Source organism: Diceros bicornis, chromosome 31, assembly GCF_020826845.1.
Source record: "Diceros bicornis minor isolate mBicDic1 chromosome 31, mDicBic1.mat.cur, whole genome shotgun sequence".
Taxonomy (NCBI): domain Eukaryota; kingdom Metazoa; phylum Chordata; class Mammalia; order Perissodactyla; family Rhinocerotidae; genus Diceros; species Diceros bicornis.
In genome coordinates this window covers 23,070,601-23,090,362 of record NC_080770.1, presented here as the reverse complement: position 1 = coordinate 23,090,362, position 19,762 = coordinate 23,070,601, and the positions used below count along the sequence as shown (strand labels likewise).

At 59.5% G+C, this 19,762-nt stretch overlaps 1 protein-coding gene across 1 annotated transcript; it reads right to left on the bottom strand.

The window, feature by feature from the left end:
* Positions 1-1,404: 1,404 nt before the first annotated feature.
* On the bottom strand, positions 1,405-18,890 carry MYBPC3 (myosin binding protein C3). The gene is made up of 32 exons (XM_058527329.1): positions 18,848-18,890; positions 17,445-17,711; positions 16,473-16,586; positions 16,312-16,395; positions 16,073-16,221; positions 15,190-15,307; positions 14,641-14,689; positions 14,288-14,317; positions 14,046-14,099; positions 12,819-12,979; positions 11,721-11,853; positions 11,487-11,489; positions 11,233-11,357; positions 11,041-11,146; positions 10,786-10,952; positions 10,246-10,411; positions 9,200-9,306; positions 9,085-9,114; positions 8,005-8,144; positions 7,674-7,754; positions 6,643-6,802; positions 6,215-6,319; positions 5,936-6,124; positions 4,667-4,801; positions 4,317-4,484; positions 3,521-3,609; positions 3,163-3,358; positions 2,761-2,900; positions 2,376-2,535; positions 2,124-2,260; positions 1,625-1,811; positions 1,405-1,415 (listed from the first exon to the last, which is right to left on the bottom strand). The coding sequence occupies exons 1-32, from the start codon at positions 18,870-18,872 to the stop codon at positions 1,405-1,407; spliced, it is 3,786 nt and encodes a 1,261-aa protein (XP_058383312.1). The 5' UTR covers positions 18,873-18,890.
* Between the last annotated feature and the right edge of the window lie 872 nt (positions 18,891-19,762).

The window sequence follows — 19,762 nt, the reverse complement described above, 5'->3', positions numbered from 1 at the left end:
CCTGAGGTCCCACAGAGGGCTGCTGTGCTATGAACTGGCTGCTAGAAGGAGCACCAAACTGGGCTTTGACTCCTGGGCAGAGATTAATTCAGCAGTGGAGGAGAAACCGAGGCTCCCCGGGCCCCTTACAGGTGTGGTCCAGAGAGGTGTGGTGACTTGGCCAGGGGCTCCCATAGGGTCTGGAGGCCCAGGCTCTGGGCTCTCTCCTGGAGTGCCTTGGGTTGGGTAGAACTCCAAGAAGCAACTCTGGGACCAGCCTTCATGGAATTTTTTTCTATGCCGTGGAAAAACCTGGTGTTTCCTGGGCAGGAAGGACCATCTACACTCGGTCAGGGCACCTCTGAGACCTGCTGTCTTCCTCTTCCCAAAAGGAAACTGGTGATCAGATTTAGGCTCCCCAGAGGGGGAAAAGCAGAGTAGGGCCCTGGCCCCTACATCTTCCTGGTTCCCAGTGTCTTGTGCTAGACAGGATCACTCTCTCCCAATGGGATACGGGTGTAGATGGGCTGTGGGCTTGTTACCCACTGGGACCCCAAAGCAGCCGGGTGCAGCTCCACTCCAGGCCTTAGGGGCGTGGAACCACACAGATTCAGCATTGCCCCACAGACGTCCAGGGTGCTGTGACCATGGTCACCAGGACAAAGATACTACTGAGCACAGGGACGAGGCGGGAGAGCCTTGGGTTTCTGGCTCTGTTGCTAATACACTTTCCTCCTCAGTTTCCTCGTTTGAAGAGTGTCTGCAGTGGGGGAAGACTGAGGTTCTTTCTGCGTTAATGTTCTGTGAGTTTAGGATTCCACTCTGGGCCTCATTTAACTCATCTGGGAGACAAAATACCTGCATTCAGTTTGCTCTGAAGGTCAAGTCTGTTTCCCTCTGCTTTTTATGAAAACAAGCACGTTGGACAATGAGTCATTTCCCTGACTGCACTGGTCTTTATTGCCCGTACAGCTGAGAAGACACGGCAGGCCGGAAAGGTCTGTGCCCAACCATCAGTTCCTGAGCCCACCCACTTTTTGCCCCACAGATCTGAGAGCTTCTGGGAGCTCTGACAATTCAGTCTGAGCAGAGCCCCCCCCCCACAAGCCCTGCTCATCATAACACACTGCCCTGCTGATGCTCCCCAGCCCCAGGATACACACTTGCACCCACACATCCGACAGCAGGAAGGTGGCTTGTCCAGCTTCCTTCCAGGCTCCTGGCACATGGGCTGGAATCCGGTTTCACCTGTGACACAGGTTCCCTTGTAAGTGAGTTGGACTGAAACCTTGCTAAGAGCTACTTGCACCCTCATTTCCTGACGGTGCCCCCGAACCTGGGCACAGGGCTCAGCCTCTGATTTGGGCCCTGGGTGTCAGGGTAGTGCAGAGTACATACCTGGCCTTACCCAGGGAGCCAGCCCGGTCACTGAGGCACTGCAGGAGACAAAGAGGCCGTGCCACAGGTGTGTTGCACCTCCCAGCCTTCCGGAAGGCTTGGGGGAGCAGCCCTGGCAGCAGAGCCCAGAAGCCAGTACCCGTCTGGACATGAGGGTCATTGCAGCTGCTTGGGCCCAGACAGCAGAGTCCCAGCAGGTGCCCTGCCTCCTCCACGGCCCCAGGCCCAGGCCCCACGCGTTCCTCACCTCGCACCTCCAGGCGGCACTGACACTGTGCCTCGCCTTGTAAGTTGGTGGCCCTGCAGACGTAGACGCCCCCGTCAAAGGGGCAAGGTTTTCTAATTTCCAGGGTCAACACTCCCTGCTTGCTGAACATGCGGAAGCGGGCATCTTGTCGCAGGTCCACGCCATTCTTGAACCAGGAAATCTTGGGCTATAAGTCAGGTAATGGGAGGGAGGGAAACCATCAGGTTGAGAGGAGACCTAGCAGGTTCCTAGAAAGACGTTTGGCGTTTGTGTTTCTACTCTGAGGGCTCCCACTGGAGTCCCAAACTGTGCCCGAGGCTGAGAGTGAACAGGCAGCCAATGGAGAGTGCTGAGGCCCTGTGTTGGGAGAGGAGCCTGGCCCTGACCCCAAGAGGTGGAGGGAAAGCAGGGGGACAGGTTAGGGAGAGGACAACTCAGTGTTGGAGCCTCCGAGCCCTGCCTCCAGGGTCGGCCTGGATGAGGGCCCGAAGTTCTCTACCTCCGGGCTACCCCGGACGGCGCAGCAGAGGGTAGCGTTGTAGCCAGCGATGACTGAGCGGTTCACCAGGGGGCGGCTGAAGCTTGGGGCCTCGGAGAAGTCCAGGGCCTTGTAGGTGGGACGCTCATATTTGATGCCTGTTGGTGACAGGGCTTTGTACCTAGAGTGCCACACCAAGCTAGGCTCCCCTCCCTGCTCCCACTGCCTCCCTGCCCCAGCTGCCTCCCAGGGGTGGGAGTGAGGGTACAGCACCTGGTCTGGGGATAAAAACAGGCTCCTTGGTGGTGGCAGCTTTGTCACTGGGCCCCACCATGTTATGGCTGAAGACCCGGAAGTAGTAGCCATTGCCAATGATGAGCTCTGACACCACGCAGTGGGTGTGGCGGTAATGCTCCAAGACCGTGAACCACTCCTGGGGGGTGGAGGAGAGGGAGGGGTCTCTGGGGGCCCAGGCCCTACTCCCGCCAGGGGCTCCTCTTGGGTACCCCTGGTAGCTGCACCCCAACTGTGGAGGGACCCAGATCAGGGAGGGAGGATGAGAGGCGGGCCCATTTTAAGGACAGGGAGGGGCAGCTGGGCCCAGGTCTGCCTGGCCCTGGGGAGGGTGTGAGTGGGGGGCCCAGGACCTCGGGCTCACCATGGTCTTCTTGTCAGCTTTCTGGACCGTGTAGCCCCAGATCTCTGTGTTGCCATCATCTTGGGGTGGCTTCCACTCCAGGGCCACATTGAAACCCCATGCCTCAGCGACCTGAATGTCCTGGGGAGGACTTGGCTTGTCTGCAGGAGGTAGACCAGTTGGAATACCATGTCTCTCGATGTTGCCTGAGTAAGAGCAGGGGACGCCAGACTCCGGGGCCCCTCACCCCGCCAGCCTGGACCTGGCCTGCCTTCTTCAGGAGGCCCTGGGCAACCCAGAGGAGGGCCCGGGACTGAAGGTGTGGAGCTCTGGGCTGGTCCCCAGGCTTGGTCCCAGACCCTGGCAGCCCAGCTCAGGGCCTGGAAGTGAGCGGGCCCAGTGGGAGGCCCCAGGGCCACGCACCAACGATCTGCAGGACCAGCGTGGCCTCATCCTCCATGTTCTCAATGCGCAGCGTCACCTGGTAGGTGCCAGAGTGGGCGCGGCGAGCGGACCGGATGAACAGGATGGTGTCTGTGGGGCTGTTACGGATGCTCACCTCCTCTCCTGCCAGCGGCTGCCCCTCCTTGGTCCAGGTCACCTGAGGCCGGGGCTTGCCCTGTGGGGAGGGACAGCTCACTTGCGAGCCTGGCTCTCCCTGAGGTCCAGCCACTACCTCAGCCTCATACCTGGGTGAGGCCTTAGGGCCTGGTGAGCCCAGAGCACATCCAGCCACTAGTCGTGGACAACATACAGGGACAGGGAAGGGGAACAGGCCTACCTGGAATGGAATGAGGAGGTTCACGTGCTCCCCGACCTGCCTGTAGATGGTCTGGCGCAGGTGCCTGGGCAGCTGGAGCCGTGGCCGCTCTGCAGGTAGAGTGGGCGGCTCAGCGACGCCTCACCACAGCCCCAGGCCTGAGGAGCACCACAGCTCCATTCGCTCTTGTGGCAGGCCCAGAGAGCTGCGGCTAAGAAAAATGCTGCCTCCTGGGCCCTCCCCTCCTTTAGCTCCCCCTAACCCCAGCCCCAAATGGTTTGCAAAGCTCTTGCTTCCACCTGAGCCTCACCACACTGCTTCAAGAGGCAGGGATCAGAGAGGGTGAGCAACTTGTTTGAGGTCACACAGCTAGTAAGTCACAGGCCAGGATGCAAATCTAGGCTTTTAGACCCTATGCTGTTTGCACCCCAGTTTGCTGCCTCTTCCCAGTTTGAGAACCAATTACATGATTGATCTTTGTTGGGAATAGAGGAATTCGATCCAAATGGGCCAAGCCGACCCCAAAGTGGCCTCACTGCTCAGTCCTGGGCACGTGGACAATACCTACCTGTTGGAGCTGAGAGACTCAGAACAGAGCTGAGAGACGATGGTATAATGACCTACGTTTTCCCTGTTCCAGAACTGGGGGTTGACATGGAAAATCCAAGAGGGCCCTCTCAGCACGTTTGCCCTGGGCCTGGGGCATGCTCTGTTTACCCCTCCCTCTAGTAGGGTCTTCCTGACTGTCCCCACTTCCACTGGAGCCAAAGGGCAGCATGTCAGTGGCAGGTCTTGTGACGGCACGAGGGGCACTCACGCAGGATCTCCTGCACCGTCACGGCCTCCTTGGTGGTGACGGGGGCCCCAGGCCCTGCCACATTGTGTGCCCGCACGCGGAAGAGAAGCCGGGCCCCCGTGGGCAGGTCCTTCACCAGCATCGACGTGTGCTCCGTCAGCCCCTGCACGGCAGCCACCCACTCTGAGCCTGGGCGGGCGGGGGAGGCACAGGCATGGGCAGCGTCAGCATCGACACGCCCTCCTGCTGCCCCCCTCTCTGGTGGCTGGGGCCTCCACTGCAGATAGGGCCCCAGCAGGTGACAGGGGCCTGGCCTGGGGGGCGGTTCAGAGAAGGTGCCAGGAGGAGGGCCGGGGCTGGGGGCCACTCACAGCCCTCGTGGCAGTACTCCACGCTGTAGCCGTCCAGGCCCCCAGCTCCCACGCGCTCCGGGGGCCGCCACTTGAGGGAGACCGTGGTGTCGGAGACATCCTCCACCGCCAGGTGGGTGGGCTCGCTCGGGGGGCCTGGGCGGAGGGGAGGTCAGAGAGAGGTCTGCAGGACCATGGCCCAGACCCTCAACCACCCGCCAGTCACAAAGGGAGGAGCTGCCCTTTGACTGGCTTTCAGGCACTTTAAGAGAGATTTCAGCTCCATTAAAAGACATGTCTCTAGAAAGGCTTAAAAACAAACAGCAGTTACAAAAGAGAGATCTAAATAGGGAAAGGTACCCAAAAGAACACAAGCACACTTAGAAGGAGCCACTTCTGTCAGATAGCATGGGAAATGCTATAAAGGTAATTTAAGGGGAAACTAGCCTACAACACGGGAATTTCCTGGCACTATATGATTAGGTGAGTTGACTAAGAGCTGAGGAAACTGGAAGTCAGTCCCTGAAGAGAGCAACTTGGACCCTGCTCCCCACAGGCACCCACTTCCTGCCGTCTCCCCAGGCTGGGCCCCCGCCCTGTGTCTGCCCCTGCCGCAGACTCTCATGTCCTGGTAGGAGAGCCGTCCTTGGGAGCGTGCCACACCCTCGGTGTCTGTTCTACCCTCTCAACCCCATTATCCAGATGAGAAAACTGAGGTTTCAGGGAGGGAGGATGACTCCAGATGGCCCTTTTGGGGACAAAGGTGCTGGCTCAGCAAACCCAATCTTGATTCCTGGTCAAGGGCCCTTTCCACAGACAGACGCCCCTTGGACCCTCAGGCACCCACTGCCCTCACCCTGTGCCATATGTGACAAACCCTGGTTGAAGGGAGTGGGGAACAGGGGACAGTTAACATTTATTGAGCACCTGCTCTATGCCAGATGCTCTGCCTACATTATCTCATTTCATCCTAACAACAGTTCTGTGAAGTAGATATTGTCATTATCCCCATTGTACAGATGTGGAAAGTGATGCTGGAGAGGTGATCCAAGGGGCAGAGTGGTCTCAGCTCCACCCCCTACTAGCCAGGTACATTGAGCAAGTTATGTAAACTTCTCAGAGCCTCACTCTCTTCATCTGTGAGATGAAGAGGATTAATCCCCGAATGTGGATTAAGTGAGACCAAGGACGTAAATGCCTAGTGTGGTGGCCGCCCATGGAGCAGCTGCTGTTATTGGGGCCCCTTGACCGGGGACGGCGTGGGGGCAGTGCCGGGCCAGGCAGGCTCACCGATAGGCATGAAGGGCTGGGAGGCAGGGCTGGGCCTGGACATGCCGATGGCGTTGACCGCATAGACACGCATCTCGTACACCACGCCCTCGATCATGCGCTTCGCCTCGAGGCTCAGCTCCCGCAGCAGGTCGAAGTTGAGCCGCATCCACCGGTAGCTCTTCTTCTTCTTGCGCTCCAGGATGTAGCCTGACGACGGGGAGCGGGGAGCTCTGGTCTGGGGCCCAGGCACTGCCGTACCCCCGGCCCTCGGCTCTGCCCCCAGTGCCCTCGACTCACCCAGGACAGGCTGCCCGCCATCATAGGTGGGCGGCTCCCACTGCACCGTGCAGGAGTCCTCGCCCACATTGCTGATCTTGGGGGCTGCAGGGGCATCCGGCACATCTGTGGGGGGTGGACACACATCAGCCCTGCCCGGGCCCGGGGCCAATGTGGCTCATTCCCTCATCACCCCAGCCAACAGCTGCAGGCTGCCCCCACCACCCCCAGAGCCATTTCTAGAATGCAGTTCTGATCATGTCACCAGCTTGCGATCAACTCTTTATGGCTCCCCACTGCCCACATTCACCCATGTCCCAGCCCCAATCCTCTCCATGGATCCAAGAGCAGGCCTCGGAATGTTTGTTGAGCGACTAAACGAATTAATGGATGAGCCCACCCTGGTTGCCCCTGTCTTCCCCGTCTGGACCCGGGCAGGCTGGCCTCACCGATGACCTTGACTGTGAGGTTGACCTGGTCCTCGCCCACGGGGTTCTTCACTGTGACGATGTAGACACCCTCATCTTCCTTCTCTGCCCCCTCGACAGTGAAGATGCTGCGGTCCTTGGTGGTCTCCACTCGGACGCGGCCCTCCGTCTCACACAGTAGCTAGGGGGCGAGGGGAAGCTGGGAGGAAGGGCCCAAGTTGGACCCCAGAGGCTTCTACAGCCTCTGCAACGGCTGAAAGCCCAGAGATGGGAACGGAGCTCAGTGCAGGGTCCATGGGGAAGATGCGGTCTGAGTGGAAACTGCGCCCACGTGAGCGCCTAGTCCCAAACCCTTCATTTAGCACCCGCCTTGGGCGAGGCACCAGGGCAAGGACCTCAAGCTCTAGCTCTAGCTTTGTGATAGAACTTCAGGCAATCACCTATCCTCTCTCTGCCTCAGTTTCCTTATCTGCCGAATGGGAATAACATGACCTCACAGAGCTATGGTGAGTTTTGTGTGTCTGTATCTTAGTCTCAGTCTCTCTCACTCTGTCTCTGTCCTATCTCTGTCTGTGTGTATCTTAGTCTCAGTCTCTCTCACTCTGTCTCTGTCCTATCTCTGTCTGTGTGTCTGTCTCTTTCTGTCCATCTCTGTCCATTTCTCTCTGCAAGACTTTGGCTGGGTAGAGGAACCAGCGGTGCACGGAGGAGGAGGAGCTGACCTGAGCGGCGCCCTGGGCAGCAACTCTTACCGAAAAGTGCCAGGGAAACCCACGCTCTGGATGGGAGGAAGCATGAAGTGGAGGTCGGCTCAGGAAGATGGGAGCCAGGGAGTGGCCCAGTCATGAGGGCTTCCTGGCAATGTTGAGGGTGTGAACACATGCCTGACTGAGACGTGAGGGCCCCGTGGAGACTCTGCCTGGGGCAGGAGCACACCTGGCCAGATGTGGCACCTTCTTGAGATGGATATCCACCTCGCCCAAGGCTGGATACCACGTGGGCAGAAAATGATGGAGGCAAACAAGCCATGCCCCACTTTCAGCCTCACTCACCTTCCTGTCAAACACCCACTCGTCACTGGCATCTGCATCGCCTGGGGCATCGGGGGCTGGCCCAGCCCGGACCTTATTCACCTGGGAGCATAGCAGGAGGCAAGTAGGGGACGAGGAGCTGACTCAGCGTGGAGGGAATCTCTGCCCAGAGGCCCCTCTGCTGCCCACCGGGCCCACCTCCCAACCAGCTGAGCCTCTGTGCTCCCAGTTGGTGGCCCGCTGTAGGGTGGGCACATGTGGGCTGGGGGTGGCGTGGGAGCAGGTCCCAGGGCTCATTGGGTCCCACGCACCCATTTTACAGATGGGGAAGTGGAGAAGGGATCCACAGTACCTGTGGGATGGTCTTCTGCCAGATCACAGTGGGAGCAGGGTCCCCAGAGATAGGGACATCCAGGCGTAGCTTGTTGCCAGCCACAACCACGATGGTGTCTGGCACGCGGCCTGGGCAGTCCAGGTGGATCTTGGGAGGTTCTGGGGGGAGATGGCATAGGTCAGAGAAAGGAGAAGGGACCCAACGCCCAAGAAACAGGGAGAGCCTGGAAGGAGCTCGTGCCCCTGGTTGTTTGCTGTATTTTTAACCAGTTTTATTGAGGTATAATTTACACACAATAAAATGCCGAGTGTGAGCATACAGCTTGATGAGTTTTGACAATGTATACACCTGTGTAACCACCACCCAATCAAGATCTAGAACATTCTCATGACCCCCGAAGTTCTCAGGAAGGTTTGTAACATCAGGTTGCCTAGTGTAGCATTTCTCAAACTGTGTTTGGGGGAACACCGATGTCCTTCCAGAAGGAAGAAAAAACGGTTCCAGGGCTAAATAAATTAGGAAACCCTGGATTAAACAAAGTTAAGCAGGTTTCTTTACCATAGGATTTTTCAGAGCCTTCGACATCCCAATGCACCTTCTGAATCAGCAAGAGGTAGACCAAGTGTTCGGTGTTTCCCAAACTTATTTCACTACGGAACCCTTTCTAATGGAGCATCCTATGAAGTGAACCCAGTTTGCAAAGCACTGACCTAGAGGACGCCTCAGCCTGGACTACTCTCCTGAAGTTAGGATCCTAAAATGCCTGATTCAAGTTTAATGTAAAAGCAGGAGAGGTACTTCTAAAGGCAGAAAAGATTTAATAATAAGATCTCACATTTGTGACGCCATTTGACAGCTCACACCATCTCATCTCATCTTTCCTACAGCCCCATGGAGGAGGCACAGCAGGATTCCCATTTTAGAGATGAGGAAACTGAGGCTCAGAGAGTTTATAATTGGCCCGTGGTCACAAGTGCCAGAGCTGGGGCTGGTCTCAGGGTCCCCACTCCTGGGTCTTGCTGTTCCCTCTGTGAGTAGAGGGGAGACACAAGCGGGGTGGGGTGCAGGGAGGCAGCACACAGGGGCCCCAAGACTCACCCTGCCTGGGCACAAAGTCAATCTTGACCTCTGCAAGAGAAGGGAGAGCAAGTGGCACCAGGGCAAAGGTGGGGCCGGGCAACAGGGGCCCACCCCGATGTGGACGCCAGCTCACCCATGAAGTGGAGCTTGGCCGACAGGTTGCTGGCGAAGCCCTCGGGCACAAAACTGTAGTCAGCCTCGTCTGCAGGCGTGACGTCGTCAATGGTCAGTTTGTGGACCCTGCGGGGCAGCGGTGGCTCAGGGGGACCCCACTGGACCACACATCCTTAGCCTCACCCTAGCCAGGGCTCCAGGGGGCCCTCACCACATCCTAGCTCACTGGTGTTCTGGTGTTTTAAATGCTTTCTTTCTCTATTTTTGAATTTTCTAGCTCTCTCTCGTGTTGGTAGGGAGCTAGAGGTGGTAGGGAGCTAGGTAGGCAGTGTAGAGGTGTCCCCTTGGCTGGGCCTATGGAGACTGGGCAGGGGCTGGTCTCATTAATCTCCGTGACCTTGGGCCCAGCACGGGCCGGCCCAGATGCCCGCGGCATGAGTAAGAGTGTGGGGGAGAGTGAGGGCCCCTGGCCAGAGCCGACCTCCTTCATGGCCTCCCGCCCTGCCCTGGTCACGAGTCTGGGGGAGGTGGCCGGGGGGCTCCCAGCCTGTCTCTCTCTCTCACTGCTTGTTCTTCGTGTCTGTCTCCATCCTTTTCTGTCTCTGATGGACTCTCCTCTGTATGCTTCTGTCTCTCCTTATCTCTCTGTCTCTGTCTGTCTCTGTCTCTCTCTATATAATCTCTTTTTCTTTTTCTCTATTTCAGTCTCTGTCCTGTCTCTGTCTGTGTATCTGTCTCTTTTTGTTCATCTCCATCTCTGACTCTGTGTTTCTCCCTCTGACTCTGTGTGTCTGTATCTCAGTCTCTGTCTCTCTCACTCTGTCTCTATCTCTCTCTTTCAGTCTCTGTCCTATGTCTGTCTGTCTGTCTCTGTCTGTTTCTCCCTCTGTCTCTCTGTGTCTGTCTGTCTCTGTCTCTCTCTCTGTCTCAGTCTGTATGTGTGTGGGTCTCAGTCTGTATGTGTGTGTGTCTCTCTGTCTCTGTGTGATGTCTGTCTCTCCGCCTGTCTCTGCCTGTCCCATCATCCTGCCCCCATCTTCACTGGGCTGAGCCCCGCACACTCACCGCCCGATGTGGGACACCTTTATGCGGCTGTCAGGCACCAGCTCCTTTCCGTTCTTCAGCCACACTCCCCGCACGTTCTCGTCCGACACCTCACACTTGAACACGGCCTGGTCCTTGGCGCCCACCGTCAAGTCCGCAATGCTCTGGTAGACCTCCAGCTTTTTCTCTGGGGGGCAGGGCAGAGCCAGTGAGCTGGGGAGGGTGTGTGTGGGTGTGGGCGTGAATCCCGGTAGAGATCACACGGGCACATGAAAATACATGCATGTGCATGCATGAGCGTGACAAGGAAACTCGTGTGTGTGTGTGTGCGTGTGTGTGTGTGTGGCGCTAACCAGGCCCATCTGACCCTCCCATACCCTCTGCGATGGCCACTTCAGCATCCCCATTTTACAGACGAGAAAGGTGAGGCTCAGGGTGTCAAAGTGACTTGGCCAAGGTCACACAGGCCTCGATCCTGGGTTTGCCTGATTCCCGTACGTGGCTGGGGGGCCCCAAGTTCCTGAAGCCTCGTGTGCTCCCCCCTGCCCCCGTGGGCCTCACCTTGCACAATGAGCTCGGCCAGCGCCTGGCCCCCGCTGGTGCGCAGCTCGTAGTGCCCGGCGTCCTCCAGCGTCGCCTCATTGATGATCAGGTGGTGTCTCTGCCCGTCCTTCTTGAACCGGTATTTGAAAGTCTCCTCCCGGGTCAGCTCCACCCCATCCTTCAGCCTGGCCAGTGTGGGGGCAGCTAGTGCCGTGGTCTCCTCTGGGGATGCCCCCCGGCCCCCCAGCCCGGCCCCACGCCTCTGGCACTCACCACTTGACCTGGGCCCCCTCCTCGGACACCTCACACTCAAACTCCACCCGCTGTCCCACCATCACCAGCTGGTCCTCCAGGGGCCGCGTGATCAGCACAGGGGGCTCTGTCAAGGCAGAGAGAGCATGATGCCCGGGCCCCTCTGTAGCCCTCCCCTCCCAGGGCCCCAGGGTCCTAGGGTTCCGGGCCCACCTCTGACGAAGAGCTCCGTGCTGCACTTCTCGCTGCCCACCACGCACTGGTAGGCCGCATCGTCTGCCAGCGAGCACTGGCTGATGGTCAGGGTACGCTTGGCGCCGATGGACTCGAAGATGTACCTGGACGGGGGCCGCGGGGGAGTGGCGGGAGAGCCATGGACTCACCTCTTGGGCCCCGGGTGCCTCCATCAAACCCGCCATCAGGACCCCTGTGCCCCCACCCCAAGCCTTCCAGGAGCTGCGCCTTACTTGCTGTGAACAGAAGGGGCCATTGGAGCATCCCCGATGGGAGGAAGTGAGACCGAGAGGAAAAGAAGAAGAAACAGAGACAGGAAGATGGGAAATTAGACCCAGAGGGAGAGAGGAGTGGGGAAAGATGGAGAAACAGAGATGGAGAGAGAGGCAGGGAGAGCAGAGCTGGGGAACAGCAGTCTCCCCTGAGGGCTCCCCCACCCCAGGACCTGCTCCCCGCCCCGGCCGCACCTGCCACTCATCTGGATCTCCTGTCCGTTCTTAAGCCACTTGACCTCCGCGTCGGGGTTGGCCAGCTCCACGGTCAGCCGGATCTTGTGGCCCTTGCTCACCTGGTAGGCCGGCTCCAGCTTCTTCTGAAAGGCTGAGCGCCACCCCTCAGCCCCCGCCACCCCACCACCTCTGTTCCCGGGCCGGCCCAGGCGCAGAAGGCTCACCCCCCACCCGACCCGGCTGGGGCAGAGGGCCCGGGTCCTCCCTCCAGCCCCTCCTTGCTTCTCCTTTCTCTCTCTGTCTCCGCTGTGACTGTTTCTTTATCTCTGTCTGTTCTAGGTGCCATTCGCCTCCTTGTCTCTCTCTTTGTCCCTGTCCCTGCCCCACCTGCTCAGCTCAGGGATAGACCTAGGGGATTCCAGAAAGACAGAAGCTTGGCAGGAGAACAAGTGACAGGATGAATGGACCTTCTCTACCTCTGGACTCTGTTTTAAGAGCAAGCCCCGTTTTTCTGCTCCTGCTGGGTGTCCCCCACCTAGTGGGCAGGCGAGGACCCTGCTTTCCTGGCTCACTTTCCGGGGGCTCATGTCCACACTGTGAACCCCTTGATGGGAAAGGGCTAGCCTGAGCCCTCTCCTCTGACTGGCCTTGGGGTGGGAGCTAGCCCTGTGCAGCTGTTTCATTTGTTTTGTTCTGTTTGCCTGTGAGGAAGATTAACCGGGCTTGTCTCTCTTCCCAGGTGAGGGTCTCTAGACTAAACTGGCTTCTTCCCTTTTTCTTGGATGTGGCCAGGGTTAAGCAGGCTTCTTTTCTTTCCAAGGGCGGATGAGGGAAGCAGGAGTTGCCTGGTTTTTACTCCGTGAGGAGGGCTAACCTGTGCTCTCTCCTTTTCCTTGTGGTATCCCAGGGCTAACCTTTGCCCTGCTCTTTTTCTGCATGGAAAGGGGCTAACCTGGGCACTCCTGTATTTTCCGACACAAGAAGGGGGTTAACCTGGGCTCTTCTCCTTTCCTGGGTGTCTCTGGGCTAAACTGGACTCTTCTCTCTTTCTGTGTGTGTGAAGGGGTGGGGGGCTAACCTGCACCCTCTCCTTTTGCACAGAGGGGGAGGGCTAACCTGTGCTCTTCTCATCGCGCTTCATGCCCTTGAGTCTCTTGAGCATGCCGCGCAGGTCGGTGATGCCGTGCTGGAAGGCGATGCGCTCGTATTCGGACGGGGGCGCCTGCCGCAGGATCTCCCACACGTCCTCCTCGGCCGGGGCCTCCAGCCTCAGGTCCCTGTGTCCCGCAGTCCATGCCCAGAGGCTTCAGGGGATCCCGGGGGCCAGGGCAGGACTTCAGCCCCCTCCCCACCCTGGGGTGGGGCTTCCTGGGGCCCAGAACCAAGGAGCTGTTGCTGCCCCTGCCCCTCTGCCCTTTCCCTTCTGGTGGGGCCGCTTCAGCCCGCATTTGTCGGGGCCAGTACCGGGGATCAAGGGGGTTTAAGGTCAGTAGGAGGGTCAGGGTTAGGGAGGGGTCCTGGCAGATGTAGGGGGTGATGGGTGCTGAGCTTCATCGGGCACTCACCGCGGGGGCCGTAAACTCCTGCTCCGGGTGGGGCAGAAAGGCAGTGGACACATTAGAGGCGTGGGCCACCTCCCCCCAAAGACCTGAGACGGCAGCCCCTGGGGCCTCACCTCATGCCTCCTCCCCGCACCCACGCCCCTCCATTCACGGGCCACCTATGGGGCCCCTGCACAGTCGCCGTGCCTATTCCTCCTGAGCCTGGCAGGTGGGTGTCGGGAGAACCTGTGGCTCGGCAACTTGCCTCCGTCAGTGGGGATCGTCACCCAGGCCTGTCTGACCCCAGCCCCATCTCTCACTAACTTACCGCGGCAGGGATGGGCACGGGGCCCCGCCAGCGCCCTGCTACCCCAAAGCCCCCCACCCTGATGCTTACTCTCTGGGCAGCAGCAGCATCGGCAGTAATGCAGGGTCCAGGAGAGGGAGGGAGAGGGCGGAAAGGACATGAGTCAGCTGGGCTGGGCTGGGTGGGCAAATCCTGCGGCTCTGGGGCCCTCTCCCAGCTTCTGCTGGGTCCCCAGAGCCTACTGCGGTAAGCTATCACAGACTCAAGCGTGGGGTGGTCGTGGGGGACACTGGGAGGATGTCAGTTCACAGGACATAATGTCTACAGAGCCCTCTGACTCTTGCCAACACCAGGATCGTCCCATTTGACAGACAAGGAAACCAGCTCAGAGAGGTACAGTGACCTGCTCAGGGCCTCACAGCTGAAAAAGCACAGTGCTGGGATTTGAAGCCAGCTCTCACCACCTGCCCCAGGAGCTGCTACCCAGGGGCTCACCTCTTCTTCAGCAGCGAGCTGAAGTCCAGTGTCCCAGCGTCCTCGTGGCTGTCACTAATGGAGAGGGACCCCCAGTGAGGGACCCCCTAGTGGAGCCAACTAGAAGGGACTTGGGAGCTGGGAGGGGGTGGGTGGGGGTGGGTAGAGGAAGAGGAAGAGACTCTGGCCAGATGGGGGCTCCCCGCCCATCTCAGACCCCCAGGGCCTGTGTATGGGGGAGGTAGGGGCCAGGGGAGGAGTACCTGATCCGCCGACCACCTCCAGCCAGGCTCCTGTGGGGGTTAGACCCGGTTCCTCACCTGCCCAGGGGAGCTTGCTCTCCCCCATTCCCATAAACTTCTGCTCTGCCCCCCACATCACCCCCAGCCCTGACCCCCCACATCACCCCCATCACCTCCAGCCCTGACCCCCCACATCACCCCCCATCACCTCCAGCTCTGACCCCCCAACCCCCCATCACCTCCAGCCCTGACCCCCCACATCACCCCCATCACCCCCAGCCCTGACCCCCCCACATTACCCCAGCCCTGAGCCCAAGGGGCCTCAGACCCCCGCACCGGCCTCCCCCAGGCCCCGAGGAGAGATGGCCACTCACGTGCGGCGGAAAGCTGAGCGGAGGTCCAGGTCTCCGGGGCCGATGGCCTCTGGGTTCAAAGAGGAAAATGAGGCAGGGAAGGGGGCTTCCCAGGGGCCATCCCAGAAGCCCTGCCCTGGGATCTCTGAGTATCGCAGACCTGCCCACCCACAACCTCCTGAGAGTGGGCTTCTGCCCCAGGCCCCCACACTCTGAGCCTTTCCAGGGACGAGGTACCAGGGAGGTGGAGCAGGTTATGGTCCCCAATCCCTTAGAGGTGGTTGATCTCCCACTCCTCTCTCGACTTGCCCTTCACCTGGTCACGTGTGCCAGGACCCCGGACACCAGGATGATTAGACCCTAGACAACATCCGGACTTGGCCGTCAGACCCCACCCCACCCCTGGACACCTCCTCGGATTTCCTTCACGCCCCTGCATGAGTGGCATTGGGCGTGTGGTCAGCAGTTGTCTGGCCGGGACTGGCACCCTCCACAGTGTTGGGAAATGGAGGCAGGCGCGGGGACCCGTGGGGACCCCGAGCCCACGACAGACACCAGGGTCCCCCTCACCGTGGACGGTGAGGTTGAAGTTGCAGCTGTCAAATTTGTCCTTGGTGGACACCTCACAGCGGTAGCCGCCAGCAAAGGTGGCCTGGGCATCTGTGATGTGCAGCTCAAACAGGTAGACCTGTGGGGGTGAGGTGTCAGGGAGATCGGGGGCCAGAAGACAAGGCCCTTCACCCCTAATGCTGGCTAATGGCCACCAACCTTTTTACCCCTCAGGGTTTAGTTAACCCGTACAGTTATATGCAAATAGAAAATGGAAGGCCTTCTCAAGACACATGACTGCCATCTGCTGGCACAGGGTGGTGATAAAATATAAATCTGTGACGACTCCAAGGCAAACGGCGTTCACTTAAGATGAGCCACTTTTGTGCAGTGCACAGCCCACACAATTGAACAGGTCGGCCCTGCCCTGCCAGAGGCCCCCTTGCCTGAACCAGGACTGTGCAAGAGTGAAAGGAGCAGAGGCTGGGAGTCAAAGCACAGGTTCTAGGCCTGGCTCTGAGTGACATCAGACCAGCAACAACAACCTTGAAAGCTTTGGTTCATCTGTATAATGAAGAATTGTTCTGGTTGGTCACTGAGGGTCCCTTGAGCTCTGATACCCATCCATCCAGGGGCTTTCTGCTCTCACTGGCTGGTGCCCCCCATGCTTCACGATGTCCCCCAGCCTTCCCGACTCCCTGGGCCCCCAAGCCCCGCAGGTCCCCTGAGCCTCCCCATGCTCCCCGTGTGCCCCTGGTGCCCCAACCTGCTTCCCAGGCGCCCCATGCCCCTTCTTTGCTCCTCCTGTGTGCCTCTGGTCTCATGGTGCCCCTGTGCCCCCCGCAGGCTCTCCATGTCCCCTTTGCACGGGGCCCCTGAGCCTCCCGGTGCCCCCAGGCCCCACCTTGCTGGCCCGGTCGTAGCTGTCGTGCAGCTGGAGGTGCTGGCCCACCTTACTGCTCAGGTCCACCCACTTGCCCTTGAACCACTTGACCACGGGCGGTTTTAGGAGGCTGGCCCCGGCCACGCGGGCTGAGAAGGTGATGTTGCCGCCTGCAGGAGAAGGGTGACAGGCTGGGCTTGGGGGATGCCCTGCCGCCTCCCTCCCCACCCCACTCCTGGGTGCAGGAGCCCCACACTCACCCACGGTCACCTCACCATCCTGTGGCCGCATCACAAAGAGGCCGATGGGGTCGTCAGGGCCATCAGGGGCCGCTAAGCTTGACCCTGGGAAGAGAGGCCTTTGAGACCTGCCCTGGGACACCCCCACTGCTGGCTGTGGCCCACCCTGCCCACCATCTCACCTTTGGGACTCGGGGAGCCTCCTGCCCCCTCAGTGGCTGAGGCCACGGCTTCTCCGGGGACTCCAGGAGCCTCGGCAGGGGCAGGAGGAGGGCCCGGCACAGGTTCTGCCTTCTCTGGAGGGGAATCAGTGGCGGGGGTCGTGGAGCAGCTTCTAACCAGAGACCCCTCCTCTTGTTCCCGATCCCTCCTCAGTCTTTTTTTGTGTGTGAGGAAGATCAGCCCTGAGCTAACATCTGCCAATCCTCCTCTTTTTGCTGAGGAAGATTGGCCCTGGGCTACATCCGTACCCATCTTCCTCTACTTTATACGGGACGCCGCCACAGTATGGCCTGACAAGCGGTGCATCGGTGCGCGCCCAGGATCCGAACCCGCAAACCCCGGGCTGCCGCAACGGAGCGCGCGCACTCAACCGCTTGCGCCACCAGGCCGGCCCTCCCTCCTCAGTCTTTGCAGGCTCATTAAATACTCTGTGTGTGCAGAGCACCATCTGGCCTGCATCTCGCCTATCTCCTCACCCTCGCAGACCATCTGTGCCCACGTCCCGGTGGGTCTGCCCTGAACAGCTCTGAGGTCCATCCCTCCTCTCCTTCCCCAGGCTTCGGTCGTGATCCAGCCCCCAGGCTGGGCTGGAGCTTCCTCTGCGCCCACAGCTCCCGGGGCTTCCCTGCCAGCGCACGTAGCCCACCAGGTTCCCAGTGTGCGTGCGTCCACCAGGAGGGCAGTGTTATGCCTTGTGCACCTCTGAATTTCCCCACCTCCGCAAGGGCTGGAACAGGCCAGGGAGCCACATGGGGGCACTCAGAGAGGCCCTGCTGCAGAAATGGGGAAAAAGCACTCCTGGCAGAGGTCATGGCCAGAGCAAGGGCGAGAAAACAGGAAAGCACCTCTTACACCTTGGGCAAGGGAGCGGTGGTGGGGCTGCCCCTCTCCCCAGAAGCTCAGACCTCAGGGAGGGCTGACTAGGGTGTTACCTGGCTCTGTGACCTTGAGCTCAAACTTGACCTTGGAGGAGCCAGCGATGACTGCATAGAACCCCTGGTCGGCAGGGCCCACATCCCGCACTGTCAGTGTGTGCCGCGTGCCCTCGGCTGCCAGGCCGTACTTGTCGCTGGCACTGATGTCACTGCCCCTCCGCTGCCAGCGCACTTTCAGTCCTGCCCGCTCTGTCTCGGCCTCGAACACAGCAGAGCTGCCGGCGGCCACCTCCGCTGACCGTGGCTTCTTGCTGAAGGCTGAGACTGAGGGGACAATGGAGGCTGCAGGGGCCTCTGGCTTGTCCACGCATCCCGCCCCTGCAGCCCCTCTTATTAAATATAGTGATAAGCACTTGAATGCATCACCTCATTTAATGCTCCAACAGCCCTATGAGGTAGGAGTGGTTATTATGGTGGTTATTATGCCCATTTCTCAGATGAGGACACCGAGGCTCAGAGAGATTAAGTGACCTCACAAGATCACACAGCCAGTAGGCAGGACAGCCAGGGTTGTGGTCCTAACCTCCACATGAGAGTTTTGCAGGTGAGTCCCTGGATACCCACCCTCCCTGCCCGGGGGAGCCCAGCCCCTTTCCCCCACCATCTGGGGCCCTTGGCAAGGGACGGGTACTCTGCCTATTTGGATGTGGCTAAATTTGTCCTCCAGGGGCCTTAGGCTGAGAATCAGCAACTGAGATAAAGCTGGCCTGGGAGGGGGCTGGGGGCTGGATGCCTGCCCTGGACAACCTCAGTGAGGGCACAGGCCAGGACCAGGCTTCTGAGCTGTGACTTTCTCTGCCCTTGGCCGGGTCCCAGGGGCCCCTTGACTGTCCTCTCCCAGAGCAAAGAGGCTGAATGACCTCAACGGGGGGGCCACGCCTGGTGTCGGGGCCACAGGGGTACAGAGAATCTCACAGCTGGAAGGAACCAACCCAAACCCTCCTCGTACAGATGGGGAAACTGAGAGCCAGGGAGGGAGGGACTTGTCCAAGAGCGTTCCTGAGCCTGGCTCAGGTCTAGACTCAAGCTGGGCTCCTGCCTGCAGCTGCCTTTTCCCAAAAGGCAAGCCCAGGCCTAGCCTTGCTGCAGAAGGAGATGGGGACGGGGCAGGGGAGGCGGCCCCCTGTGTCCTGAGAGTGGGGTGACGGCCCTGGGGGCTTCCTGCCTGGCTGTCTCCCCTCCCTGTGCCCCTGACCCTGGTTTACCCTCACCGGAAGGAAGGGAAGGAGAAACCAAGAGTCAAAAAAAAGACCCCAGAAGGACAGTCTCCCTGCTCTGGGGCTCAGAGGCCTCGTCCTCACCAACCCCCTCAGGAACTCGCTCCGAGGCCTGCCACCCAATTGTAGAGCTCCCTAGCCCTCCCTGCCCCATACTCAGCCTCAACCCCATGCCTGAGCTACCTGGCTTCTTCCCTGGTTCAGGCATCTTGAGAGAGGTCACGCCAGGAACCGAGCAGGCACAGGCCACCCAGGGAGGATCTGAGCGGGGACCCGACCCCCAGCACTATATAAGGGGCCCTCCCCTCTCCAGGCTCTCCTTATCTGCCTCCTACCCAGCCACCTGCTAAATATAGACAAATTCCAGAGAGCCAGGCTCTCCAGGAGGAGGTGGGGCTGTGCGGTTCCTGGCTGGCCCCTGTCCCTTCCTCCGCCAGCCCGGTATGATGGCTTCTGTCCCCCCAACCCTTGGGGAACCTCAGGCCCTGTCTGTATGTCCTTCTGACAGGCAAATTGTGCAATGGGAGTACGCTGGGCCCATAACCCTGAGGCAGATGGACCAAACGCATCCTTGCCAGGGGGTGTGGATGGTGGTTACGCTCACAGGCCATGGACCAGGCGGCCACGAGTCCTGGCACCGCCACCCCCTTAACCTCTCAGGGCCTTAGTTTCCTCATCTGTAAAATGGGGCTGCACCCGCTTGACGGATAACAGCGCCCACTGCATAAGATTGTCCCATGTACAAAGTGGGTATATAAATGAAAATGCTACAATGACGCCAGGCACACAGAGGATGCTGAACGAATGTTTGCTCTTATTTTCCGACCCCTAGTATCGCAGCTCACAGGATGCTGGGTTGGCCTTGTACTGTGGAATCCTGGGTGGGCTTATTCCAGGGCCAGGGGGGAGGGGGTAGCATTGGGGGTTGACGTCACCTGAGGGGAAGGGCTGGGTGGGCCCGTAGGTGAGTGCGTGGGCGTAAGTCTCTAAATAACCCCCAAAGTGGAAGCCAGAAGCAGAGCTGGCTCTTGCCAAAGTCACAGGATTCACACAAAAATTACTGCCAGAGCATTCTGAGTCCCCTCATGCCCCACTCAC